At 39.8% G+C, this 15,176-nt stretch overlaps 1 protein-coding gene across 2 annotated transcripts in view; it reads left to right on the forward strand.

Annotated features, from left to right (window-relative positions):
- The window catches only part of fry (Protein furry), a 1,574,680-nt gene that overhangs the window by 1,182,284 nt on the left and 377,220 nt on the right, over positions 1-15,176 (forward strand). For both annotated transcript variants that reach the window (XR_011018272.1, XM_068227610.1), the window contains exon 25: positions 577-699. Coding sequence is in view for 1 of the 2 variants with exons in the window: in XM_068227610.1 (XP_068083711.1) it covers positions 577-699 (123 nt within the window). In the remaining variant the exon portion in view is untranslated. The remainder of the gene's footprint in view (positions 1-576; positions 700-15,176) is intronic.

The following is a 15,176-nucleotide window of genomic DNA, read 5'->3' on the forward strand; positions in this document are numbered from 1 at the left end:
AGTCTTCTCGAATATGGAATAGCGTGTATGGGTTTACTGAGTCCGAAGCTTTCTTGAAATCCACAAAAGTGATCACTATTTGTCTAGTTTTGCGGATTTGCAAGATTGAGATTGAGAATTTGTTCTACGCAAGACCTGCCTTTCCTGACTCCTGCCTGATATTCGCCAATTAGGTGCTCAGTTTGATTTTCAAGTCTCGTGAGTAGAGTTTCTTCTTCTTCCTCTTCTTCTTATTTATGTCGTCCGCTGGTAGTTCCATTTACCACCAGGAAAATATCCATTTATTCTCTCCTGTTAGCGTTGTTATGCTGCGGTATTATCAACCCAGCAACAAATTGCGTACAAGAATAGGCTACATTATTTTATATGTGTTGCGTGGGTGATTAAATCATGTGGTTATGGGAGCCAAGAATGAAACTAAGACATCATTCGAGTTGTGACATTGGACAAATGCATCAAGAAATGTAAACAGACAGGAATACCCACCAAAATATTCTAACGAAATGCCTTAAGATTATTTTGTAAATCACTTCTTACTATGATCCTTTAACTTCATGTTTCTCCTGTATGTTCCAGGAGGCGATAAGGGACGAGGAACCCTAGACCTACTGCTGTCCACCACCTACTGCCGATCACAGATGTACCTGTCCAGGCAGCTCGCCGAGCTGCATCCTGAGCTAACTATGCCTATGTTCTCAGGTAAGTACACTTATCATCAAACAATGATATGGATGTTACTGTGTTGTGCATTTCCAACCTCTTGGCCCTCTCGTCACGTCACAACTGTTCCTGTTACTCTTGTTGACCACTGAGTGACATGAGAATTTGTGATGTTTTAACAAAGTGAATTAATCATGTCCTCAGAAATTGACTATGTAATGATTTTGTGTGCAATTTAATAATAATTCTTATGATCTCGAAATTTGCACATTTTACATATATCGTAGGTTATTCTATGCTTAGTTCGGTCAAAGACAGCGTTGTTTTATTTCTCTGAATGGCGTGGTAATTTTCATATTGCTGGTCACACAACATGCACACGCAATTTAAATCCGGTTCATGGTATTTGTTTTGTTGACAAATTTTGTCATGAAAACCATGTATAGCAAAGCGTGTCACTAAATTCTTCAGTTCATATCCGCTATTTGTCCACTCCGTCGTTGCACATGTGGATTTGGTCCCGTTTTACGGCCGAATGCCTTTCTAGACGCCAACCCTATGTGGAGGGATGTAATCACTATTGTATGTGTCTGTGGTGGTATGTAGTGTAGTGTGTTGTCTGAATATGAAGAGGGGAGTGTTGGGACAAACACAAACAACCAGTCCCGGAGCCAGAAGAATTAATCAAATGCGATTAAAATCACCGACTCGGCCGGGAATCGAATCCTGGACTCTCTGAACCGAAGGCCTGAACGCTGACCATTCAGCCAAGGAGTCGGACCAGTGAGAATCCTTAATATGTATGTTTCGCTTATTGCTAGGATCCAGCACCAATCTGCATTACAATTCACCTACAAATGCTAGTTGCTTTACGTCGCACCGACACAGATAGGTCTTATGGCGACAATGGGACAGGAAAGGGCTAGGAGTGGGAAGGAAGCGGCCGTGGCCTTAATTAAGGTACAGCCCCAGCATTTGCCTGGTTTGAAAATGGGAAACCACGGAAAACCATTTTCAGGGCTGCCGACAGTGGGGTTCGAACCTACTATCTCCCGAATACTGGATACTGGCCGCACTTAAGCGACTGCAGCTATCGAGCTCGGTACCTACAAATGTCCATTAAAGAGAGACGCGTATAGTTCTCCAGGGTATTCTGTCCAATCACTGATTCATTACCGTACTTTTAAAATCTGGAGATCCTTTAGGCCTACCTTACTATCTCTGTTCTTTTGTAACAGAAGTACCTGGCCCATTGATCGTTGACTTAGCACTTTCCACCCTGAGAAACTGTTATAGTTTTTTTTACAATGTTTGCAGTAAGAATAAATGCTCGGAGGAATTTGGCAAGTAGGTATTTTCAAAATATCTCAATCTGTTAGTGTTTACCGATTCTGAATCTTAATTCTGCTACATTATTAAGGTTATCCAAATATGTAACAATAAACTTCACATATTCATAAAATAAGAATATAAGTAAAATATATATTAAAATGCATACACATGGTCTTATCATCACAATATCATGAAAAATTACAGGAATCCTTGAACAAATTAACAAAATTGTCTAAGCAAAACCAATTAAAAAGCAAAAACAGTAACATTGTATGTATGATTTCACAAAGGAAGGCAGATTTTCAAGCAGAGAAGCTTTTATATGTGATGACACATATAATCGTCAAAGTTAATAAATATAAATAATTGGGAGTAACCATGCAAACTCGAGATAAAGTGTTCGCAGAACATATTAAAGAGAGAACCGTCGTGGGAATCGTAGCGATAAATGACGTTAGGCGCATAATCAAATTTCAATGGAGACAGTAAGGGTATTATTCTAGATGAAAATAACACCAGCAATCACGTACGGATTTACACTTATTTGGGACTATCTTAGTAGACAAGATTTGAAAGAAATAGAGAGGGTCAAAGCAATATACCTGAAAAGATCTTTAGATGTATCCAAATTTACGCAATCTCGTTCAGTATATGAAATGACAAGGGGGACTTCATTTTTTATAGAAGACTTCAGATGGATCTCACCAATATAAGGAGCCAAGAAGAAATTTTGGAAGAAATGAGAAAGAAGAAAATGAAATATTGGAAGATTTGTACTCTACTGATACAATAACAATGACAGGGAATTTTGTAAACCACAGGGTGTGTAATAAGTGGAGACAATTTGTCCTTGATTTTACCTAAATTGAATGTAAGGCAGGTAGACAGTTCCACTCACTTCTTTCTGTGAGCTTTGCTTAGTTGTCTCTGTGGGATGCAGGGCTTTATGAATCTGTATATTGTTGTAACCATCACCCTTAAACGTGACTCTAAATGTGTCCTTCCCCTCCTGGATATTTGATAGCTCACAAATTTGTCGCCCTCGTGCCTTCTCACGGCAATGTATTCTAAGCTCCAATTAAGATGTTTCTTCCACGAACCTGCTACACTGGCGTAGCAGAGGGAGAGGTGATACTCCGACGTGGCGCGTCCCAGGTGGCGGATAGGGGAGCCCTTACCGGCTTGCCGGTGGACTTGAGGGAAATAAAATACCTCTGGCGGACCAAACATACAACCCCCCTGTGTGGGGGGGGGGCGCAGACGAAGAATTCACCCACGGTATCCTCTGGCTGCCGTAAGAGGCGACTAATAGGGGCGACCAAGGGATGATTAAATTAGAACCATGAAACTACTTGTGATTAGTACCACCACGCGGGGAACACCATGGGTCGCTTTTACTTGCGCGTAGTACCACTATGTTGGGTACCAAATAGGTTTGTGATTAGTAGCAAACGAGGGCTCGACGGCTTTTACAGTACCTGTGATTAATACCACTATATGAGCGACACCGTGGGAATGAGGGAACCCATTGTTCTGGCTTGCGTATGATTAATACCCACTAAATGAGGAACACCACGGGATAGTACGAGTCCCTGTGGTTAGTACCCTTATGTGATGAGCACCATAGGTTTGCGTCGCCTGTAAATGGCGCCGCAATGTGTGAAACAGCGTAGGTCTGCAATACATGTGCGAATTTCCTTACCTGTGAGTAGTACCATAATGTGTGGAATACCGCGAGTTTACGCTACTCTTGATTAGTACCGCAACACGACAAATACCATGGTTCTACTTTCCTAGCGATAAGTACGATTGTGAGCGGACGCTGACTTGGATTTTGGACCCCTTTTGACTACAAGTATCATCGATTCAGTATTGTGCTATAGAAGCAGTCCCTTGGTCCGTACTATTATTGTTTTGTGCCAGCTACTGTGCATGTGAGGCACTGTGAGTCGGTTCCACTGATCGTTTTAAATTCATATCCATCCATCCATTCACTCTTCGTCCTCACGTTTTGAATTGTGGTCAGTGGACGTTTTTGGGATTTTAATTTGTCATTTCATTTCGTCTCATTTCGTACCATTAGGGGCCGATGACCTAGATGTTAGGCCCCTTTAAACAACAAGCATCATCATCATCATCAAGATGTTTTTTACCGGGCAAGTTGGCCATGCGTTTAGGGCCGCACACCTGTGAGCTTGCATCCGGGATAGAGTGGGTTAGAATCCCACTGTCGGCAGCCCTGAAGATGGTTTTCCGTGGTTTCCCATTTTCACACCAGGGAAATGCTGGGTTTGTAACTTAATTAATACCACGGCCGATTTCTTCCCACTCCTAGGCCTTTCCTATCCCATCGTCGCCAAAAGACCAATTTATGTCGATACGACGTAAAGGCAATGGAAAAAAAAGTATGATTCTTATTATCCCGTCTCAGTCCGGTGGTATTTGAAGGTGCTCAAATACGACACCCCCGTGTCGGTAGATTTAGTGGCACGTAAAAGAACTCCTGCGGGACTAAATTCCGGCACCTCGGCGTCTCCGAAGACTTTAAAAAGTAGTTAGTGGGACGTAAAGCAAATAACATTATTATTATTATTATTATTATTATCCCGTATATGCGTTGGGAAGTAACAACAATGTCATCTGACGAATCAGGGACGAATGTGGTAGAAGAAATAAATAGAAATAAAGATAATAAAATGAAATAAAGTGTAACGAAAGTTTCACATGATAGAAGAAGAGAACAGAGGTGAAGAATACGTAAAGAATTTCTCCTTGTTTTCTTGACACGGCAAAAGCCCAAAAGCTTATATCATAGATAGATAGATAGATAGATAGATAGATAAAGCTTTTACTTTCTGTGGCGAAGTTAGGGCTCCTGGCCCCTTCTTATACTTAACTACACACTTATTATTACTTATTAATGCAATGGCACTGATGAAATTAAAATACTATGAGCTACAAATAACTCTAATGTTGAAGACAAAAATATGATTATATACACACAAAGATGAAAGAAAGAGAAAAAGGAACTGCCTACATAATACAGATTTGAAAAAAATACTCATTTCAATACACAACGAAAGAAAACGAAAGTAAAAATACTAGTAAATATATAGGCCTACTATATTAAAAAAGGTTACTAAAAGCAGCTTTGGCAGATCCGTCCGTTCTACGGGACTGATTTGCTTCATTTCTGTTTTATTCTCTCCGGAATTATTGGCGGTGAATCATGAGACATTGATAGGTTTCTGAGTTCAGCCAATTTTGAGTAACAAAATCAAATCATTAAATGATCACTCCAATAATTGCAGGCGAACCTTACCCTAACCCGCAATACATTCTGTACTTTGTAGGTTGCTAAGCGACTAACACTTTCATTAGTGTCCTGATTGGCCTATATGTGTTTTTCATCCTGAATAATGTCATTGCATGCAGTCATGTTTGATTATCTGACAAGGCAAAGAGTATACACTTCCTCTGATCACGGAATAATGTTGTTCCCTGCTAGTTACTCTTTGATTCTCTAACATTTCCCAACTTTCAATTTTTTTTAAAAAGATGGCAGAGCGTTCCTAATAACTTATATGCTGTTAAGAGAAAAAAAGTCTACGTACAAACAGACCCCATCATGACATATTCCTTAGACATTATCTGGGAACACGCATCAAAGTATAACCTAGCTACGCTGGAAAGAATGAGGTCCATGCATCTTAAAAATAGTTCTCTGGCTGGCCAAAAAAAAAACGCTCCTTCGAGACTAACCTATGAGCTCACAAGACACCCTTCTGTATACAAGAACTGCGATTAAAAATACCATTGCCTTCTACGACACCATAGCAAGCTTTACTTCAACAATTGCAGGATAAGAAAAGGGAATATATGGTTAGATTTCTACCAAACAGACGGTATGATGACGTCATAATGGTGTAACTGTTCGCTCTCCTAAGCTCACACTTGAGGAGACGAAAGTTAATACCTGGGGACACTGAACATACATACGTAAGGTATCGCTTAAGAAAGAAAATTAACGCGATATAAAATACAAATGAATTTATTATACGAAAAAATGAGATGAATCGAAAAAGTTCCTTTAAGCTTGGAGGGATTTGAGAATTTACGTTACTGAAATTAACTGTTGCTTGCTTTATCTAATTGAAGCTCACCAATTGCAGCTTCCGTTGAGGTCATCTATTTTCCGTGGTTACTCGTTCCTCTCTTCTTGTTGTAGAATTGGCTCCATGGACATCCTTCCTTCCTGTTGTAAACAAGGTTGGGTTTACAAAAACACAACTTCTTTATTTACTTCACATGTAAAATTTCAATATTTACACTAACAAAACTGAAAGTTATCTCGAAGCAAATTGAACTATGAATTTGGAGAAAGAGTCTGTCTTTGTACACTATATACACGTTGGAGTATTCACGTTCACTACTATTCCGGAAAGATAGTCCTTGTGACATGAAAAGTTCTTGATAGTCGAAAACTATCAGAAGCACTGACGTAAATATCTCAGAGAGTCCTTCCTTGTTGAAGTGTCCGAGTTCATTAACGTAAGTTCAATGACTGAAGAGTTCCTACTTAGCAAAACTAAGTTGATAATGGGAGCTCGCATTAGCTAAGGAATGATAGTGGCATATAATGGTAAGACTGGGCATGGACAGCGGAATAGGCAAGAGGAGCGGTGACCCGAGGTGAGACCTCTTACTGCCAGAAATTCAGTCCACCTGGCCGAAGCACATTTTCAAGAGGAGTAGCCTCCGTGCTCGACGTAGGGTGTATTCTGGAGCTGGACACCGGGGTCAGTGGGCGTCTGGACAGGCTAGGAGTTCCTTTATATAGCACACACGACGTTCAGGCACGCGCACTGAGGGCTGCGCGTCGAGGCTCGAAGAATAACACACTGGCACGCGTGTAGCTGGCTGGCGGATCGAGAAGGGAGCGACGGACATACAACACTTCCTTCCTTCTGTGATGTGATTTGGTCTACCTGGACTAGCATTCCCGAATTGCCTAGTCTTCAAATTGGACATTGGCCCTATACTTGTGAAAATTGATCAGCGTTGATCGTAGGAAGAGAAAATTCAGAGATATGAATTTTTCCATGTTAGCAGAAATCTCAATACAACTTATCGAATCTACTGATACTATACAGACTTGTACCAAATGCCATGGACTTGAACTAAACGTAGTTCTTCGTCCAGAATAATTACTGAATATCTCACAAGCCGTAAGCTTGTTTCGTCTCACGCAGATCCGACAGCATCACAGCAGCTAAGTACTGTGTCGAAGCGACAACACACTGTACGAAAATAACTATGTTTCGAAGCGAGCACTCACTGTCTCAAAAATCAATAAGGTAGTTGAAGTTCTGGTGGTGATGTGTTTATCTCGAGAGTTGCTCCGCGCTAGATAATATATCCCCGGGATCTCCCCCACTCTTGATAAAAGCTCAATACCAATCCTCAATGCAACGAAGCATCTGATTCGTAGATCGCATTATCATCTCCCTCTCTTCATTCTTGACAAGTCCAGTAGGCGTGGCGATGATGTAGTATCCAGGCTTGCTAGCCTTGCACGCGGGTAGCTGTGTAGTGCCTCTTGTTCATGAGTTTAACCCAGTGACTCATCCAACTTCCCCGTTTCAAGAATAACTTTTCCGTGAACAACTCTGTCTCAACATTGACCATATTTACAATACCTAATGAATTCCTATCCTACGTAATATAATAATGTAAATAATAAATGATGTTCTAATACATACAATATGATTCCAAAAGCCTTATTTACAAATGATTGAAGTTAAAATAAATATGTCATAAATAATTGCCGATGGCGGATACAGTAGGCGTGGCGATGATGTAGTATCCAGGCTTGCTAGCCTTGCACGCGGGTAGCTGTGTAGTGCCTCTTGTTCATGAGTTTAACCCAGTGACTCATCCAACTTCCCCGTTTCAAGAATAACTTTTCCGTGTACAACTCTGTCTCAACATTGACCATATTTACAATACCTAATGAATTCCTATCCTACGTAATATAATAATGTAAATAATAAATGATGTTCTAATACATACAATATGATTCCAAAAGCCTTATTTACAAATGATTGAAGTTAAAATAAATATGTCATAAATAATTGCCGATGGCGGATAATCTTGATATCGAGTGCTATCGCGTGAAAGTATGGCTGGAGAAGCCTGAACGGTTACAATGGATGAATTCTGACTACGAACTGCAGCATACCGTAACGCGCTTCTTATTACATTTTCATAAAACCATTGTAAAAGGCAGGCAAAACAATATGACTACAACAGACGTATCAAGACGAGTTATCTGACCTATTTATAACGAATGCTGCGTAGCAGCACGGATTCTCTAGTAAAAATATTAAATGAAATTTAACTTTCTGTATTCTTGCAATACTAGATCTAAGTTAAATACTGTATGTAATTACTACTAGTTATGTTTACTTCTAATTGGTAAATACAGTACGGATGTTTTTAATTTAGTTAAATTATCATATTAACCCATTATTTTATTCAATTGCACAATAATCTCATAACATCATTTTTACACACAATCACTCGTTTCACTCCTACAGGTACCTGCCTCGAAGCACGAGGAACTGCGGGTAAGAGGTTTTAAATATAATTTTCGATGCAGCATCCTTGATGTCTCCGGGAAGAGCATCTCACCATCCCGAAGCGGTGAAAGTGAATGATCAATGATATGTGGTTGTTCGTTGGACAGGTATTTCTAGGAGGGACACTGAGCGAGTATCATGGAGATGTAAAGAACCAAGGTGACGAAAATTGCTGGAGAGGTAAACAGGGATGTCTTCTGAATGCACCTGGTACACAAGAGTGTTTGAATGTAGTTTACGCCTGTCGACTAGTCATAACCAATATGATTGTTTATAGTGGGGAGAAACTCGAGTGTCGTACCGTAAATGCATAGCATATCATATTTGAGTGAGTTGTAATTTCAAGCTTAATTCATTTGTTTTATCCGTAAAAACTGCATCACAGTAGTCGAAAGTGGGAAATAATAATGACTGAACAAGTTGAATTTTTAGTGACCGAGGGAATACATTTCTGAACCGTTTTAAGGGGTGCAAGCCACAATACAACTTTTTACAGATATTCGTAACTTGCGTTGACCAGTTTAGAGTTTTCGTTATAATAACTCCAAGGTTAGAAACTGATTCACAATAAGGTATAACAGTATTATTTAAAGTTATGGGAGATTTGCAATTTTGTTTTAAAACATGAAGATTCTTTGATGTACCGTTGATAATGACTTGCGTTTTATGGGGGTCTAATTTAAGTTTTTTTTTAAATTGCATAGTCATTATTTAGCTCAAGGTCAGCATATACATTACATAGTGCTTGTTGTATATTATTAGTTCTAGTGTGGTAATAAATTTGCAAATCATCAGCATACGGATGGTACTTGCAGTCTTTAATTGATCTGGTGATATCATTTATGTATGTCTGTATATTGTCTTTTGAAGGATAGCATGACAATTTTGCTCTTCTGAATTTATCACAAGACGGATAAATGTTACATTATTTCTGCTTTGTTTCCTTACTTCTCATAATATACCGACATTATTGTCGTGTTTCTGTTATTAACTAATAATGCCAAGGCTCCCAGCGGTATATAAGTCTGTTCTCTACACAATAAACGCGGCAATGGCAGTTTTCGAGCATCGAATAAACGTATCGATACTGAATTCGAGAGTAGCCAACATTACTCATTTTAATTGAAGTTGAGCATTCATTCCCTGAGCACAACATACAATTTGAGCTCTTCCATCGTACGTTAGCTGTTAGTTCAATCATGTTCATGTGCTCAGTGTAAAATGACAGTCGGAAGTCAAGAGTGGTCCACAGTGAAGAGTCCGTGTAAAGCAAAATGTGTGACTTTCCTCCAAATCTGTTTTCATACAACCTATGAGTTGTGTTTGTACTGTAGTAGTCCAAGAGAATACGTACCTAATGCATGTGAAGTTAATACACAAGCTCAGTTCTACGCCTATGCTAATTTGGTTTCCTTTTGTTAGTTATGTACCGTGACCTGCCATATTTGATCATGCTTCTTTACTCTTCCAATAAATTACGATGTGTTTTCAAAGATTTTACTTTCTCGCAGCTGGGGTATGCCAGTTATCCCCTGCACACAATTGCGTCCAGTATTGACCAGACCTGAACTGCGTGTAGTTGTGTCATAAAGGGACGGGGTGGACATGCGGCGGTCTGATAGGATGTACTAGCTGAGCTGTAGCCCTTTCCACTCGCCATGTCAGCGGGTGTCAATATTAATTCAGTATCACGAATTTGGTAGTCGGTGTATTTGGTCGTAAATCCGCTTATTGCTTTAGTAATATGTATGTGTTCCCAATTCTGACGTAGATTTTATCAGTTCCCATAACGTTATTAAAGGCACTCGGAGACATTTACGTTGAGAATCGGGTCTCGGTGAGAATTCATGGTGGAATAAGTTTTTGCTTCGAAGTAGTTACATGGGTTAGACAAGGCAGTCATCTGTCACCTTTGTTGTTCATAGTATACATGGATCAGGGAGGCGGGGTGCATTTGGGTGGAAATGTAGTCAGCAGTTTAGCATTTGCTGACTACTTTGTCTTAATGGCGGGCTGTGTTGAAAGCCTGCAATCTAATGTCTGGGTTCCTGAAAAGAGGTGCAGTGAGTTTGATGTGAAAATTAGTATCTGCAAGACTAAAGCGATGTTAGTAGGCACGAAACCTAAGAGGATTGAACGTCAGGTCAGAATACAAAACTAGAACAGGTAGATGATTTCAAGTATTTAAGATGTAAATTCTCCCAGAATGTTGTTATCTTCTTTCTTTCTTTCTTTCTTTCTTTCTTTCTTCTTCTTCTTTTCTTCTTTTCTAGCCTATTTCATTCCACTGATGGATATAGGCATCTTCCATATGCTTCCATCGTCTTCGGTCTTGAGCCACTTGGAACCAGCGTGTTCCAGCCAACAGCTTTATGTCGTCGAGCCATCTCTTCTGGGGTCTTCCAGTGCCTCTATTGTGTTCCCATGGTCTCCAGTGAACAATCCTAGAGGTCCACCTGTTGTAGTCTTGTCGAGCTACGTGTCCTACCCATTGCCATTTTAGTCTTGCTACTCTCTCTAGGATGTCTGTTACATTAGCTCTTCTGCTGATGTCCTCTGAACGGATCTTATCCCTAAGGCTGATCCCTAGCATCTGTCGCTCCATGGCTCGTTGTGTTCGCTGAAGCTTGCGAGCACTTTCCTTCGTCAGAGTCATCGTTTCCAGACCGTAAGTAGTAACTGGCAGCATGCACGTATTATAAACCTTGATCTTCAGGTTAATTGGAACATCCTTGTTGGTGAGGATGATTCTTAGTTTTCGGAATGCTGTCCAACTCATACCTATTCTGCGAGGAATTTCTGCACGTTGGTTGTCTTTTCCAAGTTTTATCTTGTGTCCAAGATAGATGTACTCATCGACGGCTTCTATATATTAGTTTCCTATTGTAAGTGGTCGGCTCTCTGGGCTTAGTATTTTCGTTTTATTAATGTTCATTTCCAAACCAATCTTAGCAGAGGCAGTTTTTAATTCTTGGATCATGCTTTCTAGCTCATCGAGATTTTCACTTATGAGCACCATGTAATCGGCAAAACGCAGGTGGTTCAAATATACCCCGTTAATTTTTATTCCTTTATTATCCCAATGTAGGGTTTTGAATGCATCTTGCCGGGCTGAGTGGCTCAGACGGTTAAGGCGCTGGCCTTCTGACCCCAACGTGGCAGGTTCGATCCTGGCTCAGTCCGGTGGTATTTGAAGGTGCTCAAATACGTCAGCCTCGTGTCGGTAGATTTACTGGCACGTAAAAGAACTCCTGCGGGACTGAATTCAAGCACCTTGGCGTCTCTGAAGACCGAAAAAGTAGTTAGTGGGACGTAAAGCTAATAACAAGAAAATGAATACATCTACCAAGGCAAGGGTAAACAGCTTTGGAGAGATTGTGTCACCTTGTCGAACTCCTTTGCCAACTGGGATTTTATTGGTGATGAGGTCTTCGTCCACTCTGACTACCATTGTTGCTTGATCATAAATGTTTTCCAGGAGCTTTATATACCTTGAGTTTATCATGGCATTTTGAAGTGCCTTCATGATTGCCCAAATCTCCACTGAGTCAAAAGCTTTTTTACAATCAATGAAGGCCAGATGAATCTTGATGTTGTACTCAGTGGTTTTCTCAAGAAGAAGATGAATAGTCTGGCTGTGTTCAACTGTTGAGAAACCTTTACGAAATCCCGCTTGCTCGGCAGGTTGATAAAAATCCAGTTCTCTTGTGAGGCGGTTGGTTACAATTTTAGTCAGGAGCTTGTAAAGGTGTGACAACAAACTCACAGAACGATAGTTCTCTAAATTTTCCTTATCATTCTTGAAGAGAAGTACCACTTCATCGTTTTTCCAATTTTCTGGTATTCTTCCAGAGTTAATACACTTGATGAGTATTCTCACGGCTTCTAGCAGATCTCTTCCACCTAATTTAAGCCTTTCATTCGTTATTTTATCCTCCCCACGGGATTTTTTTTATTTTGTAGTTGTTTAAGTGCATTTTCAATTTCAGCAGTGGTTACTTCCGGTGTTACTTCATGTGTATAATTCTTGGCTAGTTGTTCATCACTGGGTGCTTTATTAATGGTTGATGTATACAGCTTGTAGTAGAAATCTCTAATAACTTCAGTAATGTTTTGCCTATCTGTGACTATTTCTCCATTTTGGTTCCTAACTTTTGTAATTTTTGTTCTTCCTGTAGACATGTTGTTCTTTAAAATCTTAATGTTTTTATTTTCTTGAATTGTCTGCATGGTCATGTTATTATTAAATTTCCTTAGATATTTTCTTATTTCCTTGCGAATGGTCTTGTTAAGAATTTTGTATTCTGCTGTATCCCTATCCATTGTCTTCCTGTCCTTAATGAGCTGTATGGCATTAAGTGAAAGTCGGCTCCTCTTATTAGTTTTCTTCAATGGGATCTCCTTTGCTGCATTTTGAATACTGACTGTAATTTTCTCATTAAGTTCTTTCACGTCCAAGTATTTCAAATCTTCTGTTGGGTTAAGTTTTTTGGTAAGAGCTTGCTGAAATGATGATTGATGTTTTTCTAAGTCCTCTTATCTTGGAAAAGTATACCCCCTTGTCATTTTGGACCGTTCAAGTTTGAGGTCAAATGTGAAGGTTGCTCTAACTAGCCTATGATCGCTTCCTGTATCAAATCTGTTGAGAACAGTAACATGTGTACAATATTTCTTCTTGTTGGTCAGGATAAAATCTATCTCATTCTTGGTTTGTCCATCGGGGCTCTTCCATGTCCATATTCGTTGGATGGGCTTTTTAAAGAAAGTATTCATGCAATAGAGCTTTTCGGCTGTGAGATATTTTAGCGGTCTCTCTCCTCTTTCGTTTCGATCGCCTAGTCCATATGTACCAATGTTCTCTGGGTCTCCGATTTCTTTTTGACCCACTTTTGCATTGAAGTCTCTAATGATGATACAGTGTCTTTTCTGAATTGTTCGCTTTGGTGATATCTTCATACAGCTGTTCCACTTCCTCTTCGTCAGAAGTACTGGTTGAGCATAGACGTGAATGACTTGTATGGAGAATTTACTATTCAATTTGAGGACGATATATATATCACTCTGAGAGAGACAAAAATCACCTTGTGTATGAATTCTTTGATATTTTTATTGACAAGAATAGCAACCCCATGTGTAGAAGCGTCCCCGTTATTACGTAAGATGACATGACCTGATGGAAGGGTCTCGGCTTTTTCTCCTTGAAGGCGAGTCTCACAAATACCCAGAATATCCCATTGTATGTCATGCAGTTCTTTTTCTAGTCTTTCCAGGTTTTCAGCTAATCTCATAGTTCTTATGTTGCATGTGGATATTCTTACTGTTTTAGTCGTTCCTTTCGAATTTTTGCCTCCCCCAGAATCCTTGAGGCAGACTGACGTATTGTCAGTGTGAGATTCTGAGTTTTTCACTCTACTCTTCCTATACACAAATATTTGCTCGAATTTTTTCTCGTCAGTTCCAACTTCATCTTCATTCTGATCTTTCCTACTTTTAAAAACTCCGTTGAAGTTTGTCTCCCAATGTCATTCCACGCTTTGTCTCCACAGACAACTTGGAACATACCGCTTTCTCGAGCAGCTTCTCTCCTTAATCCCAAGTCTTTACAGCCTGAAGTTTACAACGTACTTATACACTACTCTTTTGTCGGAAGTTACTTAGAACAAATCGTGCTGCCTTCCTTTGATCTTTTCTAGTTCTCCGATCATTGAATCCTGGTGAGGATCCCCTACACGGGAATCATACTCTAATTGGGGTCTTACCAATGTACAACCTCGGTAACGTAATTACCCCAGTGAAGGTCTTTCCTTATACTAACACCTAGGAACTTCTTTCACTCAATCAACACAGTATTAAAATTGAAGGGACTTTTCCTCTTTGTGAAATTTACAACCTGACTTTTCTCCACGTTTAACGTCATACCATAGTCTGCTGTCCATTTCACGTTTTTGTCTAAGTCCTTTTGCAGTCTCTCTCAATTCTTTAACGTATTTATTAATAATGGTAATAAAAGAAAGAAAAAGAATGCTAGTTGACTTGCTCATACGGTAGAACTCTGAATTTCTGAGCCCAAATTAGCAGGTTCTATCCCATTTCATTGCAAGTCCCGTAGTATTTGAGTGCTCATAAACGGCAGTCCCGGCCGATAGGTTTACCTTTTCATAAAAGGACTCCAGACAAATTTTCAGCACTTCGGCGTCTACGAAACCCGTAAAATTAGTTAGTGGGACGTAAAACGAATAATATTAAGAAAATGAAGTAGAAGAAGAAGAAGAAGGGTCGAACTCCTAAAGTTTGGCTAACCGTTGAAAGATACTCAAATACTGTAGATACCTTCAGCGCTCACTTGTGTATTCCTGTATCCCTTAAAAAAAGGGAGGATATTTTCATAAGGTACAGTGAGTAACTCAGGTTCAAAAGGTTAGACCATGTAGCCTCAATACTGCAGGAAGTCCCGAGATTGTTATCACTTTGGCTCTCTTTTCACCTTTACACGTCTCGTGCAGAGCAAAAGACGTTATCAAACAAACTCCAACTACTGCCTAC

This window comes from Anabrus simplex, chromosome 5, assembly GCF_040414725.1.
Source record: "Anabrus simplex isolate iqAnaSimp1 chromosome 5, ASM4041472v1, whole genome shotgun sequence".
Classification (NCBI taxonomy): Eukaryota; Metazoa; Arthropoda; class Insecta; order Orthoptera; family Tettigoniidae; genus Anabrus; species Anabrus simplex.